Here is an 18,367-nt window from a genome sequence, read left to right on the forward strand (position 1 = left end):
GCCAGTCTGTAGCTATTGCCAGTCTTCCAACAACTCCTTATGTGTCTTAAGCAGCTCGATCTAGGGAAGAAGAAAAAAAAAAGGAAAAAAAAAGCCCGCTAATATGCTACTGCTGCTACACTGTGGCTACTACTACTACTAACACCCCCAGAAAAAGTGTATAGAAGAGGTCAATTAATTAAGTCATAGTAGGCATGTGGAAATATAGACAGACGAAGGATATGGCTGTTCATGAACCAGTGAAGGTGATGAAATAATGAAGATGCTTGAAAATGAACACACCGAAAAAACAAAAACAACAGTACACAAGTTTTGGACAATAAGAGAAAAAAGAATGAAAGAAAAAGGAAAACAATAGACCCAGACAGTAGACACAGCTCTTATTTTACTTTGGACTTTAGACTAGTATTACTCTATCTCTGTATTCATTCTCTAGTGCTTCTGCAATGTTCCGTCCCCCCACATTATATTGTTGTTATTGTCCGCCCCTCACACTCCCCTTGTGCTTTGTGCTTCCTGTATCCATTGTTTCTTTTAATTTCCCTTCTTCCTTCACATGTATTAATATTTGTATAATCTCACTCTGTCCTGCCTGGGGGTAGGGATGGCATGTTCCTCCCTTCTCCCTTGTTGTTTACCTGCAACAATAAACTATCAATCAATCAATCACATCAGGGAGTGCCGTTACAAAGGCAAAACTCCAGACCGACTACTACTACTTCTGCCTGTATTGCCGACTAGGAATTGCCAGGTGTAAATTAAGCCGCCTTAAGGAGTGGCTCTCCCGTCACGTTGGTCGCGGGTTCAGTAACCAGGCAGCCGGCGAATACCCTCTCCTTGTCTTGATTAATTTCTCGTGTGTTTCGATACACGCAGAGGTCGACTTGGAGAATAGAAAAGAGAAAAATTAAACTCTCGGGGCATGACAGTGGTGGCATACCGGTGGGATCCTCTCCTGCAATTCTGTTGAGTTTCCCCGAAGAGATAACAATAGAGGTTAATAGAAAAATGGGAATATTGGGGGTATGTCTCAAAGGAACATTGTCAACACACAGAAATTGATCTACAAAGGGGGGAAAAGCCGTGTAGTGCGGCGACTAGCCCTGGTAAGGGAGCCTCTCATAACCCACTTGGCGAGGGGGGGTACCTAGATCTTTGGCCGACTCGGTAGGGAGTGGCTCTCCCGTCACGCTGGTCGCGGGTTCAATCCCCAGGCAACCGGCGAATACCCTCCTTATCTTGATTAATTTCTCGTGTGTTTCGATACACGCAGAGGTCGTGTTGGAGAATAGAAAAGAGAAAAATTAAACTCTCGGGGCATGACAAATAGACAAATAGATGGATGAATAAATAGATATAACATATAATGTCTCGATCCACGCGCCCTTGCACCCTCCACAATGTGTTACTTTGATGCTAAACTGTTTCCTTCAGATGAATAAGTTACACTCAGGTATAAACGCAGGAATTTTCCACCCACTGTTATCTTGTTATGTAATACATGTAATATATATCCCCCCCCCCTATTTATTCCTTGCCTCCCCTGTTTACATTCACGAAAATACACATAGAGAGAGGGAGAATTCATTTCGGTATAGAATAATAATGATAAATAAATACAAACAGATACAAATAATAATCTATAAATGGTATAAAGAAGTCAAAATGCTAAATAGAGGCTGGGCGGGTTTTTGTTAGCCCGTTGAGGCCGAGGAAACACAGCGGCGGCCGGGGAGGACGGTGCAGAGGCGGGCGTGTGCGGTATTCACCTTTTATTACACTTCATAGCAACACAGTGCAGAGTATAGAACAGAGACAAGTGAGAGCCGGCGCAGAGACTTATCCCACGCCTATTACAGGACTGAAAGTGAAGGAGTGAAGCACCGCGGTGAGTGAAGGAGTGAAGCACCACGGCGATCACTGAGGGCCTGCAGCGTGGATTGACGGATCGGCGCAAGGATTGAAGGATTGAAGCACCACCGCGAGGCTTGAAGGACTGAAGCATCGCTGCTGAGATGAAGGGCTGAAGCACCGCGGCGAGGGAAGAGGAGGACCAGGGCGGGGAAGGCAGCCATCACCTTCGTCACCGGCTTTTTTTCCTGCGGCGTGAGGCCCAGGACGCGGCAGCCATGCAGAAGCAGGGCAGCGGCCTGCTGTCCTACAGCAGCCTGGTGCACGCCGTGGCCGGGGGATGCGTGAGTACTGTGCCGGCCTGACCTGGGGTGCCCAGATTGGGAAGGCTGCTAATTTTGAGTATTTATCTAGTTTTACACCCACTGCACAACTTTTTCTCCCTCTGATGTCTTGTTGCTCTTTATTTTTGTAACCATTTCCCAAGGAAATGGTGTGTTTTTATTTCCTTTATTGCCACTTTTTATTTCAGGTGTTTTCTTTCAATTGATAGTTTATTTTAGTTCATGTAAGTGTTTTAAGGCCTAGTTTGTTGTGCAAATGATTAGCAGCTGTAAAATGACCAACATCCAATGCACTGAAATGTAGAAACAGGTCTAGGGGACAAGGCCCTTTTGTTACTCATATATATTGCTCTGTCTTTTAGGGAATCTAAGGGGGTTGAGGGGGGCAAAGCTCCCCATTAGTAAGAATGTGAACACTTCAATTAGATTTTGGCTGTGGTGATCCGCAGGACGCTGTGGGCTGCTCCATTTCCTGTGGCTGAGCTCATATTCATGGCTATTTTTCATGCGTGTTTTCATCTCTACATTCTTTCTTATGATTTTCCAGGAGGTTTGAAGGTTAGAAAATGTATTTGACAACTGAAGAGCAGTTGATTTAGTTGGAAACTAGATGTTGGTCCATTATTAGTGGTACTAATCTCTACCCAATTGTCATGGTCATATTTTGGTTATTATTCATTTGCACCACAAATGAGGCCTCAAAGCACTCAACAGAATTAGTATCAAATTAAAGAAAAAACACCTGTAATAGAAAGCAGCCATAAAGGATATATTTGCCAAAATGGCTCAGTGGGTGGTCAAGGAGGGGCAAAACCTGCATGGTAGGAGGCAGTGTTAAGTGTGGTTAGATTATAATCAAAGGGAGCTGGAGGGGGATAAGCCTGCCACATTAAGAGGTGCTGTTAGGTAATCGTTTTTGATGAATACTGATTATGTGTTTTGTGCTTTACTATTGTTAATATGAATATGAATATATCCTGTGGTGTTTTCAGGGCTCAGCTGTGGCCATGTCAGCATTCTTCCCCTTGGACACCGTGCGCACCAGACTGCAGTGTGAGTGTCCACCACAGCACAGACAGTATCAGTGCTACTGCTTTTTGTGGCATAGATAGCAATATAGTGACACATAAATTGATTGCCACAGGAGTAGTATATAGACCCTTGTGTATTTTACTACCTAGTTTGTGGTTAATTCATGTATTTCCATATCTACTTTGTGCACTGTAGTTTGGTACTCTGGCAAACGTAATTCAGTCCTTTTAGTATAGTAAAGGTAAAGGTACAGTTGGGGGCATATTATCTAGCTGCTGAGACTTTTAATGAGTGTGTGTTGTGTCTTGGCAGTGGAGGAAGGAAGGACCAGCAAGAACACCTTCGTCCAGATGATGGAGATTTACCGCCAGGAGGGACTGTAAGTGTGTGTGTGTGTGTGTGTTTGCCAAGTTGCCTCCTCCTCTTCATCCCCTTTCATTCCTCCTCCTCTTTCCCTTTGTCCTCTCTCTTCACCTCCCCTCATCATTGTATCAGAGACCAATAATAATAATAATAACAATAATAATCATATTGGTAATAATGATAACCAGCCTAATACACCCTGCCTATACAGAAGTCACAATGATGCTACTACTACTACTACTACTACTACTACTACTGCTATTACTACTACTACTACTACTACTACTACTACTACTATTACTGCTAAGTCTAATACTTTCCCCCCCCAGCGTTGGCCTATACCGAGGGCTACTTCCTGTCATTGAGTCTCTCTACTGCTCCAACTTCGTCTACTTCTACACCTTCCACGGCCTCAAGCGCGTGGCCAACCGGGAGCAGGCAGCTGTCAAGGACCTTTTGCTGGCCATGATGGCAGGTGAGTGGACGGTTAACTCCCTGGGCCATGCTCCGAGGGTGAGGTGTTGGGGGCGAGAGTTTTTTTGTAGTGAAGGAAGCAGCTCAAGGTCGGTGATTGACGAAAATAAATAAGTCCGCACGGCACTTCTCCTATAAAAGAAAATAGAGATGAGTGGCAATAGGAGAGGTCAGTTTCAGATGGAGAGGTGTCTTGATGTTATCCTCTTGATGTGTGGGTGTAAGGTAAGAGGTGAGGGAGGAGGTATGTGATGTAAGGGTGTAAGGCAAAGGGGTGTGTGAAGGGGTGAGAGAGTATGTGATTTGCAAGGGATGTGTATATTATGGGGGTGAGGGAGGGAATGGCTATGTGTGTTATGGGGTGTTGAGATGGGATGAGAAAGGGAGTGTGTGTTGTGAGGGTGTTTGTGGCTGAGGGGTGTAAGAAGGGATGAGAGAGTGTGTAGTTGTGTGATGTGTCAACCTAACCTAACCTCCTCTTGGATCATTTTACATCAGTTATTTCCCAGTCCATTACTGTTTTCCTCCCTCCCTCAGGCTCTGTCAACGTGATGGTCACCAACCCGCTGTGGGTGGTGAACACGAGGCTGAAGATGCAGGGTGTGCAGCGACAGCGGCCCCAGAACGGTGTGCCCTCCACCTCCTCCTCCACCATCACCCCTACCTCCACCCCCGCTATCCCCAACCATCACTACAAGGGAATGCTGGGTAGGTTCATCATGGTCCACCTCTGTTTAATGTCAGGTTTTCCCATGATCTCTTTTGAAGTTGATGGTCAATGGTACACTTCCACATCTTTCTTTCCCTTGCCTCAGCCTCTCCGATGGCCAGTGCTACTACATCCACTCCAGTACACCATCATCATCTTCTGTTTAATGTCAGGTTTTTCCATTGTCTCTCATGAGGTTAGATGGTCAATGGTACGCATCCATCTATTTCTGTCCCTTGCCTCAGACTCTTCAATTGCCAATGCTGCCACATCCTCTTCAACCCACCATCTTCATCATCTGTTCAATGTCAGGTTTTTCCATTGTCTTTCTGTCCCAATTCAGCCACATCCTCTTCAGCACACTGCCTCCATGTCTTCCTTGGCCTGCCTGGTGGGTGGTGACCTGGCTGGGTAGGTACAGTGAGGCAAAAGTCATGTCATGAGATGTGGTGAAGACCTAAGGTGACAGGCTAGACATGTGGTACATTCTCAGTGGTGGGCACGGTTCTGCTTATCCGTTAACTGCTAATTAGTGAAGCTAACCTTTTCGTTAGCTGATTAGTGTTTTCGCTAACTTTGGAAACAGCTATCAGACCAATTAGCTTCCGCTAAATGTAGTTCCTCCTCCACTAACTTTAACTCCACTAAAAAAATCATACAGGTTTGTTCTTGTCCGTTGTGGGCAGACGCAGCACCAGTTGAGCCACATGGCGCAATAATTCCTGGGCTTCCACTTTTTTTTAGGTAAATTACGCTGTAAAGTTGGGGAATTGTACAGTTATTAGGGAAACTTTTGGGTAGTATAGGGTAATGTATCTTCCATTTCCAACTCTTTGAACTCGGGATTTAATAACAAGAATTCATTATTTTCCACCTGACAAGAAGTGTATAAACTTAAAAAAGTCTGTTATGGAAAAAAGTAAAAAATGCATAAATTTGCGGGAAATCTTGGGTAAAATATACGAATTTAGGATAAACTGGAGGATTATTTCTCTACACTTCTGAATTTAATTTGTTTATTTGTGTACACCTTTATCATCATCTGATTTTGGCATGCTATGCCTTTCTGGAAAGCTCTATGTCTATGCTACAACATATTGAAATTTCATGTCACTAGGTCTGTTTTTAATGATTTTAGAGTCAAAATATTAAACCAAAGCTAAATCCATATAAAAAAGTTAGCAGTTAGCATTAGCTCTCACAATTTTTTTATCAGTTTAGTGGTTTAGTGTAAGCAAAGCTAACTTTGTAGTTAGTGGATTACCAGTTAGTGAAGCTAACTTTTCGGTTAGGGGTGCCCACCACTGTATAACCTGAAGGCCATGATTGGCAGCACTGTCTTGAGTTGCTGTCTGTTCCATATATTTGTTAATTTTAGAGATGACCATATGTTTAACCTACTACCTACTACTGCTACCTCTACTTTGTCTACATCTACATTTACTTATTATTATTTACACCTACCCCCTTCCCCCCCTTCCCTTAGATGGGCTGCGGCGTGTGTGGCGTGAGGAAGGCCTGTCTGGGCTGTGGTCTGGTGCGGCCTCGTCCCTCATCCTGACGGTGAACCCGGCCATCCAGTTCATGGTGTACGAGGCGGCCAAGCGCCAGGCCCAGCGCATGGCCGGCAACAATAGCCTCAGCTCCTCCACGGTGTTCATGGTCGGGGCGGCCGCCAAGACTGTGGCCACCGTGCTCACCTACCCCATACAGCTGGTGCAGGCCAAGCAGAGGGTGAGTCTTACTCCAACTTCTCCAACTTTGCCCTTCATTTCTCTAATAACACCATCCATATAAATATTGAATAACCATGGTGACATGACACACCCTTGTCTTAAGCCCACTTTTATCTCAAAATGTTCACTTGTTTCTCCAGTAATTTTGACACATGCAGATGCATCCTCACAGAAAGACTTTATTGCACTAAGCAGTTTTCCTCCCACACCATAAATCTTCAAAACATCCCACAATGCAATCCAATCGACTCTGTCATAAGCTTTTTCCAAATCCATGAAGGCAGTGTATAGTTTCTTTCCTTTTGCTATTATTTTTTCTACTACCATCCTGAAGGAAAATATCTGATCCACACATCCCCTTCCCTTCCTGAAGCCTCCTTGCTCTTCACTGATTTTCTTTTCTGTAAGTCTTTGCACCCTCTCTATTATGACTTTTCCATATACCTTTCCAGGTATACTCAGCAGACTTATACCTCTATAGCTTCCACATTCCCCTCTCCTGCCCTTCCCCTTGTAAACTGGGACAATGATGGCTTTTGTCCAGTCTGCTAGCACCCCTCCCCCCCCCCTCCCATGCTACTTCACATATCTTGACCATCCATTTAATGACTACATCTCCTCCACACTTCAACATTCCTGCTGTGATTCCATCAATTCCTGCTGCCTTTCCATTTTTTTTTAATCTTTTTATTGCTTGATTTACTTCTTCATATGTTATACTTCTTTCTTTATATACTCCTCCTCTACCTCCACTCAAAACTGTTGCTGTTACAGCTGCTGGACATCCATCCTCAAAATTCATTAAGTGTTTGAAATATTCTCTCCATCTCCCTATCACAGCTTCCCTGTCTTTCAACATCTTTCCATTCTCATCCATAACTTCATTTATTTTACTTGGGGAGATATTTTCTGCAATTCTTTCGTTTTTTACTTCTTTCCAATATGATTTCCTGTTCCCTTTATATTTTTCACTTAGTCTTTTTCCAAAGTCTTCATCACCTCTCTTTTTACTTTCTTTTATTGATTGTTTTAATATGTCAGAGAAAAGATGATGGAAGCAGAGGGTGAGTGTTGTTGTTGAGTGTTGGCGATGGGTTTTCTAAAGGGTGAAATAATAGGAAGAGTTTAACTTCTAGGAATGAAGGAAAAAATTGGTTCTTTGTTAAGATGCTACCCCTTCAAAGATGATAGAAGCAGAGGGTGAGTCAGGCTGTTGTTGATGAAGGATTTTTAAGGGATGAAATAATAGGAAAAGTTTATATATATTATTCGAAAGAGGAATTAAATTAGAAACAAAAGAGAGAATATTAATTTTGTTTATGTTATCATGAAACTCTTCGGGAATGAGGGAAAAAACCCAGCCAGATAAGATCCTGGTCCCACAAAAGTGACTGAAAATAAAGCAAGAGAGAGATTATCAATTTTGTGTATATGATTTATTGAAACTCCCCATATTAAAGGATATAAAATGAACTCCCTCCATACCACCCTTCCTCCCTCCATCTTACCCCCCTTCTCTCTCCCCCCAGCACGGCCACAGCTACGAGGGGCTGTCACAGAAGGCTGGCATCGTTACCCTCCTCATGTACATCCTGAGGTGAGTTCAAGAGGACAGGGTGAAGGGGGTTCTGCTATAAGGGTGAAGGAGGTCTCTATGGAACCAATGTAGTGTAAGAGGGGTTATAACCTGATATTTTGTTCATGATGTTCATTAAAAGTGTGTATTTGTGTATCAAAGTATACATCTATCAAACTTAACAGCATCAGGTCAGGGGATCATGATAAGGTGACCTGCCATAATCATCTCTGTTTGTGGAAAGGTTAATCTCAGGTAAAATTTGACCCCCTGAGGTTATGGTATGGTTAACTAAGGAGTGAATTTAACCTAGAAAAGTATAGTCCATGTGCTCAAATTTAACCTAGAAAAGTATAGTCCATGTGCTATTATAATGATTATTTTTGTTATTACTATTATTATTATCATGTATACATATGAAAAGATCAGTCTTGGGTAAAAACTGACCCTTGGAAGCTGTATTATATCTTCACTAAGGAGCAAATTTCACTTCTCCTTTGTGCTCTTTCTCACTGTTTTCAATTTCATTTGCTTTTTCTGGGTGTCTTAGGTACTTGCGCTAATAGACAAGGGCATGATAATAATAATAATAATAATAATAATAATAATAATAATAATAATAATAATAATAATAATAATAATAATAATAATGATAATAATAATTTCCCCAGGACCCATGGACCGAGAGGGCTGTTCAAGGGTCTGGAGGCCAAGCTGCTTCAGACGGTGCTGGCGGCGGCGCTGATGTTTGTGTGCTACGAGAAGATTGCCGCTGCTGTGTTTGCTGTGCTGATGGGGCGGCGGCGCGTGGCTGCTGTGGCTGTGTAGGCCGCTGAGCTGGCTGGGTGTGTGGGGGGGGGGGGTAGTAGGTCTGTCTGTGTGTGTGTGTGTGTGTGTGTGTGTGTGTGTGAGAGAGAGAGAGAGAGAGAGAGAGAGAGAGAGAGAGAGATGTATTACTACTCTTGGATGAATTAATTAGTGTGTGTGTGTGTGTGAGAGAGAGAGAGAGAGAGAGAGAGAGAGAGAGAGAGAGAGAGAGAGAGAGAGAGATGTTGCCACTCTTGGAAGAATGAATTAGTGTGTGTGTGTGTGTTCAAGCTCATTAGACCAATCTATGTATGTAGAGTTACTTATTTTATGTCCAGTGTTGGGTTTGTTTGTTTTCTTTCATGTTTTGATTTTAATTTGACTTTTCTAGTATTTTCCTGCTGTGTTTGTGTGTTCAGTGTGAGGTGATGGCTGGTGTGCTCTTCATGTGGAGCACACACCTGTTTTTTCCCTCTTTTGTTGTGTGTCTCATTAGCATTACAACAGGAGGAGGAAGGCAGCAGGCTGAGGCAGAGGTTAGCAATGTCCATCAGTTGATTTTCTGTATGTCACTTCTCCTTGGTGCAGTGGATAGCATCTCTCACTACAAATCTGCAGGCCTGGTTTCGAATCCCTGCCTGTGCGGTCATCTTGCAGGCCACCCAGCTGTTCATCCTTCCTTTTGGGCTGGTTGATAAATGTGTACCTGGGGACACCTGGGGAAGGCACACTGTGGCAATCTGGATGTCACGCTGGCCCTGTGTCGGGTTAAGGGCTCTCTCCCACCACAGGCTAAAGGGTCAATGTGATGGAGATGAGCACTGAGGCCACGCACAGCTATGGGATGTGCTCCAAACTTTACCTTCTCCACAACAACTGTCTGCTAGTCTAAAGCATTCCACAGTGTAACTTTGATTGTTCTTTCTTTGGGTATCTGTTTGTGAGTTTTCCAGCATTTTTTATGTTGTTTGTATATTCTGTGGCTGTTGTGTTCTCCACGGCCGGCACACAGCAGCTTCAGCATTCCCCGGTGTAACTTTGATTGTTCTTTCTTAGGTTACGCTGAATCTGTTGCGAGTTTTCCAGCATTTTCCTGTTGTTTGTGTATTCTGTTTGTGCCTGTTGTGTTCTTCATGGCCAGCACACAGCAGTTTCAGTATTCCTCGGTGTAACTTTGATTGTTCTTTCTTAGGTTACGCTGCATCTGTTTGTGAGTTTTCCAGCATTTTTCCTGTTGTTTGTGTATTCTGTTTGTGGGTGTTGTGTTCTTCATGGCCGGCACACAGCAGCTTCAGTATTCCCTGGTGTATCTGATTGTTCTTTCTTAGGTCATACTGCATCGTATAGCATTTTCCTGTTGTTTGTGTATTCTGTTTGTGGCTGTTGTGTTCTTCATGGCCAGCACACAGCAGCTTCAGTATTCCCTGGTGTATCTGATTGTTCTTTCTTAGGTCATACTGCATCGTATAGCATTTTCCTGTTTGTGTATTCTGTTTGTGGTTGTTGTGTTCTTCATGGCAAGCACACAACAGCTTCAGCATTCCCTGGTGTAACTTTGTTCTTTCCTTGGTCATACTACTGCATCTGTTGTGAGTTTTGCAGCATTTTTACATTGTTTGTATATTTTGTTTGTGGTTTGTGTTCTCCATGGCCAGCACACAGCAGCTTCAGCATTCCCCAGTGTAGCTTTGATTGTCCCTTCTTAGGTTATGCTAGATCTGTTGTGAGTTTTCCAGCATTTTCCTGTTGTTTGTATATTCTGTTTGTGGCTGTTGTGTTCTCCATGGTCAGCTCTCAGCAGCTCTCCGCTAGTCTTCAGCATTCTGCAGTGTAACTTTTGTTGTTTTTTCTTAGGCTCTGCTGCATTTATTTGTTGGCATTTACTGTGTTGTGAGAAACCCGAGGTATTAATGCAACGATATTCTGGTATTCCCTGCCAGTATTACCGCGTCTGTGTGTTCCTGATACTTGATATTGTCCGGCTGGGTCATCGCAGGCTGAAGAAATTTGTCCAGAACAAATATTGAAATGACCTACCTAACCTAACTTACCTAACCGGTGATTGTGTTGTGAAGGTAGCTTTAATATTACTGTTGAATGAGTAAGTCACAAACATAAAAGAACCTTGTACGAAGCATGTAGAAGGCCTGCAGGAACTGTGTCTGGCTTTTGCTATGACTGAGGGTAATGACAGCATGTTTTGTTGCTGTTGTGTGGTGAAGCAGAGCTGAGGGGCCAATGGTGGGCTGGTGGTAATGTTTCAGTGTGGCAACACAACAACACAGCCTCACAAAGCCTTGCTGTGCTCTGTGTGAGTGTGTTTTGACCTGTGAAGTCGTCTTTGGGTCCATGGTTAGCACAACATGACCCACAGTTGTATTTTGTCTTTTATATGCTGCCAATGGCAACGGTAGGCTCTCTTGAGGGACCTGATGGATGTCCAGCCCATTAGTGATGCTGGTGATTATTTATTTTAAGTGTCTGCTATGATGTATGACTTGTCTGGCCCATGATGCCCCACGGTGCTCCTCTTGACCAAAGTCACCTAAGTTAGGGTTGACTGAAGACCTGGGTGTCATGTGGGCAATCTTCCGCTGCTCAGTGATGGTTGAAAATTGTCAGCAACTTAAAGTGAGACTTGAACCCTGGTTGTTGAGATTACCATGTCTGTGTTGCTAACTATTCAGCCACCACCTCCCCTCTTGTTATTTTACTGTTATTTTTAGGCTGCTGCTTCCCCTAAGGATATACTAGTCACAGTGAGGCAGGAAGAACTTCACAAATATAGTGGTTAGCCTTGCTGTTTCATATCTTGAGCAACTACTGATGTATGAAGGGAGAGGTGTCTTGTTCTGTGTGTGGGTCTTTGGTAACACCATTTATACTAGTGTGAAAGTATGTATAGGAATCACATCAGTGTCATGGAAGGTTTGCCTGAGGAAGGGATATAAAACTGCTACAGTCTGACACAAGTATGAAGTCCGTTTGGGTGCTGCTGCATCGCCCCCAGTGCATCTTACTCTCTCTCATGTGTCAGCTATTTACTATTTGAAAGTGTGGACAAAATATTCTGTATACTGGAGGCTAAATTTGGCTGTGCCATGGCCAGGGCCCCAACCAATCAGACTTCATGGAGGAGTCTGACTGTAGGAAGTATTATCCATGTAAAAGTCATGCCTCCTGGACTTGTCTCTATGAACTCTGTAAACCACTCATCTTTTACACAAGTATATGCAGTAGTATTTCCTTTTAAACAGTTCAATTCATCATCTTTATTGCTGAAACATTACATACAAAACAGTTGCATACAAAAAAAAGTAGTGACATAATTTAAACAGTTATTAGGCATCACGATGAAATGTTCACTGAGCATCATGTAAGACTGTATGTTTAACGAGTGAGTGTGTACAGTTGCAGGGTGGTGTGGTTGAGGACAGCAGCAGGCCGGAGGTATAGGCAGGCAGGACAGGGCAGGCACAGCATGAAGGAACACTGGTCAGCCTAGAGAGGTGAGGCAGTAGTTTGGTGTGCTGGGCTGGTGGCTGTTCACACTGTACTGATAGACACTGACCTGATATATGTACTAATAGATACTGTTACTTTACTGATAGATACTGACCTGATATTTTACTGATAGATGAACACATTCCTCTTTCCACCCTCCCCTGGCTTCATGGCTTGGGGTGAAGGGTGAAGCTCCTCCCCTTGCCCCTTGTCTGGTGTCAGGGGCCTGGGATGAGTTAGGTTGGAAGGGACTGAAGTCAGTATTATTAAATTTACTGAGCTCCCTTTATTACCATTTCCCAAGGCCACAGAGAGGACTAACTGGATTTTCATGGGTGACTTTTCCCGTTCAGTGTATGGAGGTAGTGTAAAATATCACCAGGATCACAAAACAGTCCATGAGAATCCCAGGAACTTCCACGAGAGGCTTTTCAAACAGGCGAACTGAGGGGTTGATACGTTTTAAGATACAGACTTGAGGTTTATCTGTCAAGGTTAGGAGGGGTTGAGGAAGGGGCCGATGTTGTTAGTGTGAAGAGCCAGTAGTCTTCTGAATAGTAAAACAAAGTAGAAGGTGTTGAGGTTTGTCTGTCGAGTACAGTAGTAGTTAACGGCCATCAGTCTTGTGTACAAAAAACAAAGTGCTGGGTCAGGGAAGTAATATTCAGGGTTCTTGTGTGTGCCGTAGTTATTGTTTGGGGTAATGAACAAGTATTTATTATTGTTTATTTATTAGTGTGGTTGTTATTATTATTATTATTATTATTATTATTATTATTATTATTATTATTATTATTATTATTATTATTATTTATTACTGTGCACAACGATGTATCTATATATGAGATGACAAAGACATTTGCATATGTTTGCAAATGTATTTATTTTGTGTGGTGTCTCATGTTGGTAATTCTGCCTTTTATCTATTTATCCGTTTTTATCTAAATATTTATCAGCCCATAACTGCATTAGTGATTGCAGTCATAGCCTGCCTTATGTCAGTTTGTGTCAAATTCAACTTTGCACCACTTGTCTGGAGTAAGTTTTTGTTTGGTGAGCGCCAGTGTGTCCGACTTTGTCACTCAGCAACTTACCCTGCACCAGATGGCCAAGACTTGGTCTGGAGCAGCACCGTATTGCAGTACACATACCATACACACGTACACCACACCAACACCAACACCATTTTAAGGTGATTTGCTGGCTCTAAACGAGTCTGAAGGTTTATTTGCCTCAGCTGGTGAGTGTTTGTTTGGCGCACGGCTGATGACCAAGACTGTGTCTGGACCACCGCCATAGTGTGATATGCCTATGTGTATATATAACCATATGTTTATATATAGCATGTAATAGATATACCATGCCTCAACAAGTTACATTCTTCTGAGTGCTGTTAACATTAGTTGTAGGGTGTTTGTCTTGCTACAGCACATATAGCTTGTATAAACCACCACTCACCACCGTCACCGCTTGCCCACACTGACTTTCATCAAGGAAATATGTCTTCTACCTTTAAGTGACAGTGGTAGTGTGCACAGGGCATTTACATTTGTTGTCCAATGTTTCACATTAAGTTTTACTGTGTGTTCAGTCATTTTGAGGCATTTTTAAGGAATTTTGTTTGGTTTTTGAAAGAAAAAGCTTTTGGAACCACTCACTGACGTAAGGCGGGTTATTACTGTATTAGTGAAGTATACCATAAGATGAAGTCTGTTAGGGCTTCATGAAGTGAATGGAGTCTTTCCTCTGCTTTTAGTACAAGCCATGTAAGGAATAGCCTGTAACAGAGCCAAGGAATGGGAGGTGGCTACCCTCATCACAGGTGCCATGTTTCTACCTAATGAACTGTAAGAAGTTCAAACTTATGCTGATACAATAGTGTTTTTTTGTGCCCTGGGTGCTTCTTCAAGATGCTGATGATTCCAAGAACACAAACAATCACTACTCTTATCAACACCAATATGAGTTTCATGCGGCTCCTTTGGTAACAGCCTGGCGCCTGTGGTGAGGGTGGCCACACTCCTGTTCTGTGGCTCTGGTAACTGTAGTGTATGATTGCCTGTCTCAGGGAGCAGGACGTCAATATTTATATATAATTAAGTCTTTTTATCATGTCAGGGAAGGACAAGTGCTGTTAGATTGCCATATATCTTGCATGAGAGGAGTCATTTATTGGACTTTTATATGATAAGGTTTCTAATCTACTTTTGCCAAATGTAATGAGCCAGTGCACAAAACTTAGTGACAGCATTAAACTGTTGACCAAGTGCCAGGAATGGTTGAGTAACCCTTCATAGTGTTGTGAAGTGTGACCACAGCTGGTAGTGTTGTGGCACACACCAGTTTTTTGATTATCTATATTTATATGTGCTGCCCATAGTGGCAGTAGGGTCTCTTGAGGGGCCTGGTGGTTGGCTGCAGCCTGTTAGTGGTGCAGGCCAATTTTAATTAAAGTGATTGGCCTGATGTATGACTTGCTTGGCCCATGTTGCTCCCTGTTGCACCTCTTGACCAAAGTCACCAAAGTTAGGGTTAACTGAAGATCTGGGCAGCATGTGGGCAATCTTCTGCCACTCAGTGATGGTTAAAACTTGCCAGCCTCTCGTGGTGAGAATCAAACCATGGTCATTGGGATCACCATGTCCACATGCTGACCACTTGGCCACTGCCTTCCCAACACTTGAATGCTCCAGCACCTTGACTTCTGATCAGCTTCACCCAGCAGGGAAGTCTTCATCATTATTTATCATTGGTGTAATAGGCAGAGAAAATCAGCTGCACAGGAGAATTATGTGTCATAGGCAGAGAAAGTCAGCCTGTGGAGAATTCAGAGGACTCTATGTAAGAAAGGCTGGTGTAGTTTTTTCTTATAATGATTTTTACTCTTCATTTATGATGGTGGTGGTGATGAAGGTGGCGAGAGAAGGGGGAGGATTTAGTGGCCATTCACATCACCATCAGGAAGAGTTCCATAATTCAGCTGTACATGGAACAAAGCTCTTAGAAAATCAAGTGGTCCTAAAGTGAATGGCTAAAAATGCCAATTTAGATTTTTATAAGGTAAAGCTGGGGAGCCAAGTTTGCTGAAAAGATGCTAGCTTTGAATGTAATGGATGACTGCGATATATTATACATTTTTATCATTAGAAAAGACTGTTACACTTTGGGAGAAACCAGATTTCCTGTGATACTGATAAGGCCACCAGCCACCACTGGGACTCAGGTGGTTCAGCATCTAGTCACAGCAGATCATTTTATAGGTTAATTTTTCAACTACTTATTAAAATTTATATCAGGAAGATTAAGAAAAACGTAGATCTGCTAATGATGAGATTGTGACCTTCAATGGATACAACTTTACAGTCCACTGCACAAACTAAGCATTATTTCTATCAGCCATCTTCTAAAGCACTGGCCACCAAGGCTCTGTTCCAATGGGTCTGTAATAGGACTGTAGGAGTGTGTCGCTGGCATAGTCTGTCATCACTAGCAAATAAACAACAGAGCATGCTGTCTGTCTACCTGTGCATCTCCATCATGTCAATATGGGGATGTGCTGGGAGGTATTCATAGTTATGACAAGGAAATGGAGAAATCATGTGTATTGTCATTTTATTACAAAAGCACACATCAATTGAAATGGATAATTCATGGGTGTGTATGCTGGTGTGTGGCCAGACAAATAATGTTGACTATTGCCAGACTTTTTAAACATATTAGTTCTTATTAACATTCTGTGGCTAGTTTGGCTTTTTGAATTATAGATTTTGGGCTGGAGTTAGCCAGAAGTGTTGGATTTTCACACAGTTGAGTCGACGTTATCAACTAACTATGCCTTGAAAAATGTGTTAAAAAAGACAAATCAGCCACAGTGGTTGGATTTTCACGAAGTTGAGTTAACATTTCACAAACTCAGCTGTAAAACATGAAAATCAACCAAACCAACTAACCTCGCCTTGAAAAACGGGTTAAAAAAGACAAATCAGCCACAGTAATAATGAAAACTAAAACATTAAAAAAAAGAGGCGTATCACATTACAGAGCAGTACACATTAAATACACACAGAGTAGGGAGGTGTTGAGGGGTACATTGGCACACGGCTGTCATCGTACAACAAGGCCAAGCACCAGCTGAATGAAGTGACACGATGGCCAGGTGTTGTGTGGGGTCAGCGAGCGTCAAACACGATGAGTCTTGTGGTGCGCTTCTTGTACAGGATGCGATAGCCACAGCTCCGGCAACGCACAGGGTCACGCGCCTTCATCTCGTTCTCTGTGTGGCACTCTGGGGGGGGGGGTTGTAACATTTTAGTATAGTGTTATCAGCACCAAATAAAAAGTGCAAAGGGGAGAGATTTAATGCTACTGCTAATACAGATGAGTAAGCAGTAAAAAGTTATTAATGATATGATGAAGTGCTCTACTATGGATTTCAGAGGCTGTGTTATATCATTTTTCTGGAATATCTCAGTAAGTATCTGTTGGATCACTATGATACTTTGCCACAGTTTGTTTCACACCCTCCGCTAATATTTGTCAGCATAGTGCATTATCAGAGGGGTGTGAGTAAGGCACATGCTCTTGACACTTGAAGGGAAATAGCGAAATTATTATTATAGTGATTTTCAAGCAAAATTAAGAGAACAGGAAATGCTATTGGACTTTTAACATTATGCTATCACCACCACCACCATGAAAGAAAAATAAGAATCACAATAAGAAAAATAGAAGAGCCTTTCTCACATAATTTCAACTTTTATAAAAAGGCTGTTGGGGGAAGAAAGTACCCTGCAACCTTTCTTGCATCACGGCTGTTGTAAAAGTCAGCAAAACCTACTTTGAGACTCGGATTAGGGAAAACTATCTCTACATAAACTATAATTGATGGCATCAGGAAAGCCTCACCTCCACACACGTAGACCATGGCCACAGTCTTGGGCGGCTCAGGCTTTTCTGGCTTCTCCATTGTGTGTGTCTGAAGGAAAAGGAAAATTTGCAGCATGAATAAAAGTAAATCATGTTCAGTTGTACTTAACTCACACTGATGTATCTTCACACTGATGTGTGAGGATGAACATGCATGGGAACAAAGGAGGGCAGGACAGGTGTTCAGAGACTGGAATTTTTTAAGGGCTGTGAGCTGAGCAGAAAGATGAGAGCCCTTTTATCAGTGGTGGCGAGGGCTCCCATCTTGGATTGGGCGTACTTTTAAATTCTCTAAGATTTATTTGTGTGCAGAATTATTGTTCTTGGTGGAGGTCTGGGGTTCCTGAACCCTAACTAATTTTCTAGTGAATTGGGATGTTTGGAGGCTTCCTGAACCCTTTGTGGGGTCGGAAGGCAAATAGATTGTTTGACTTAGGCCTGAGGAAATATTTGTGGTACAATTATGCTTCCTTCATACAGTAAACCTTCCATATAGCACATTTCTTTTAAGGCTTATGGACACATTGTCCATATAAGTTATTTTACATAGAACACAAATTGAATTTGGGGCATAATTAAAAAAAAAATCCATATGGACAGGCACAAGTGGAGGGCTAGTGACAGGCTCACATCAGGCCAGAGACTGACTCCTCCTGAATCCTTGATGGTTTTGGCCAAGGAATGTGGCTGCTTACTGGTAGATTTTACCTTTGTTCATTACACACAATGGGTAATTCTTTTTTTTTTTTTAAATTCAACAGTATCTTAGATGTGTATGTACCCAATGCAAGCCAAAACTTACCAATATGAAATTAGCTTTCCCGACATGTGTGCCTTTTAATTTTTGAGCGCGGTGCTGTCTTGAAGCACTGCTGCCACAGGTCTGACAAGGGTAGTTTATAATGACATGCACTAATAACAATATGATACTTTCTTCTTCTTCTGGAGTGTTACAGGGGGCTAGTTAGGCTGTGGGACCATGGCCTGAGGTGGTGAGTCAAGCTGCATGTTAATTAATGAGTCCTTCCCTGGTTCCTGCAGGTGT

At 42.6% G+C, this 18,367-nt stretch overlaps 1 protein-coding gene across 5 annotated transcripts; it reads left to right on the forward strand.

Moving 5' to 3' along the window:
* Window positions 1–1,687: 1,687 nt before the first annotated feature.
* On the forward strand, window positions 1,688–16,328 carry LOC126985949 (peroxisomal membrane protein PMP34-like). Of its 5 annotated transcripts, none has more exons than XM_050841553.1 (9): window positions 1,688–1,761; window positions 1,860–2,195; window positions 3,188–3,248; window positions 3,540–3,606; window positions 3,920–4,065; window positions 4,602–4,772; window positions 6,260–6,507; window positions 8,039–8,106; window positions 8,757–16,328. In XM_050841553.1, exons 2-9 carry the CDS (start codon window positions 2,130–2,132, stop codon window positions 8,911–8,913), a joined length of 984 nt encoding a protein of 327 aa, XP_050697510.1. In that variant the 5' UTR covers window positions 1,688–1,761; window positions 1,860–2,129; the 3' UTR covers window positions 8,914–16,328. The 5 variants fall into 5 exon arrangements, 1 of the variants encoding a protein (XP_050697510.1); XR_007739191.1 differs by having other exon boundaries at window positions 1,714–2,195; window positions 8,757–10,084; window positions 10,221–16,328; XR_007739193.1 differs by having other exon boundaries at window positions 1,714–2,195; window positions 8,757–10,084; window positions 10,599–16,328.
* The last annotated feature ends 2,039 nt before the right edge of the window (window positions 16,329–18,367 follow it).

Source organism: Eriocheir sinensis, chromosome 60, assembly GCF_024679095.1.
Source record: "Eriocheir sinensis breed Jianghai 21 chromosome 60, ASM2467909v1, whole genome shotgun sequence".
Classification (NCBI taxonomy): domain Eukaryota; kingdom Metazoa; phylum Arthropoda; class Malacostraca; order Decapoda; family Varunidae; genus Eriocheir; species Eriocheir sinensis.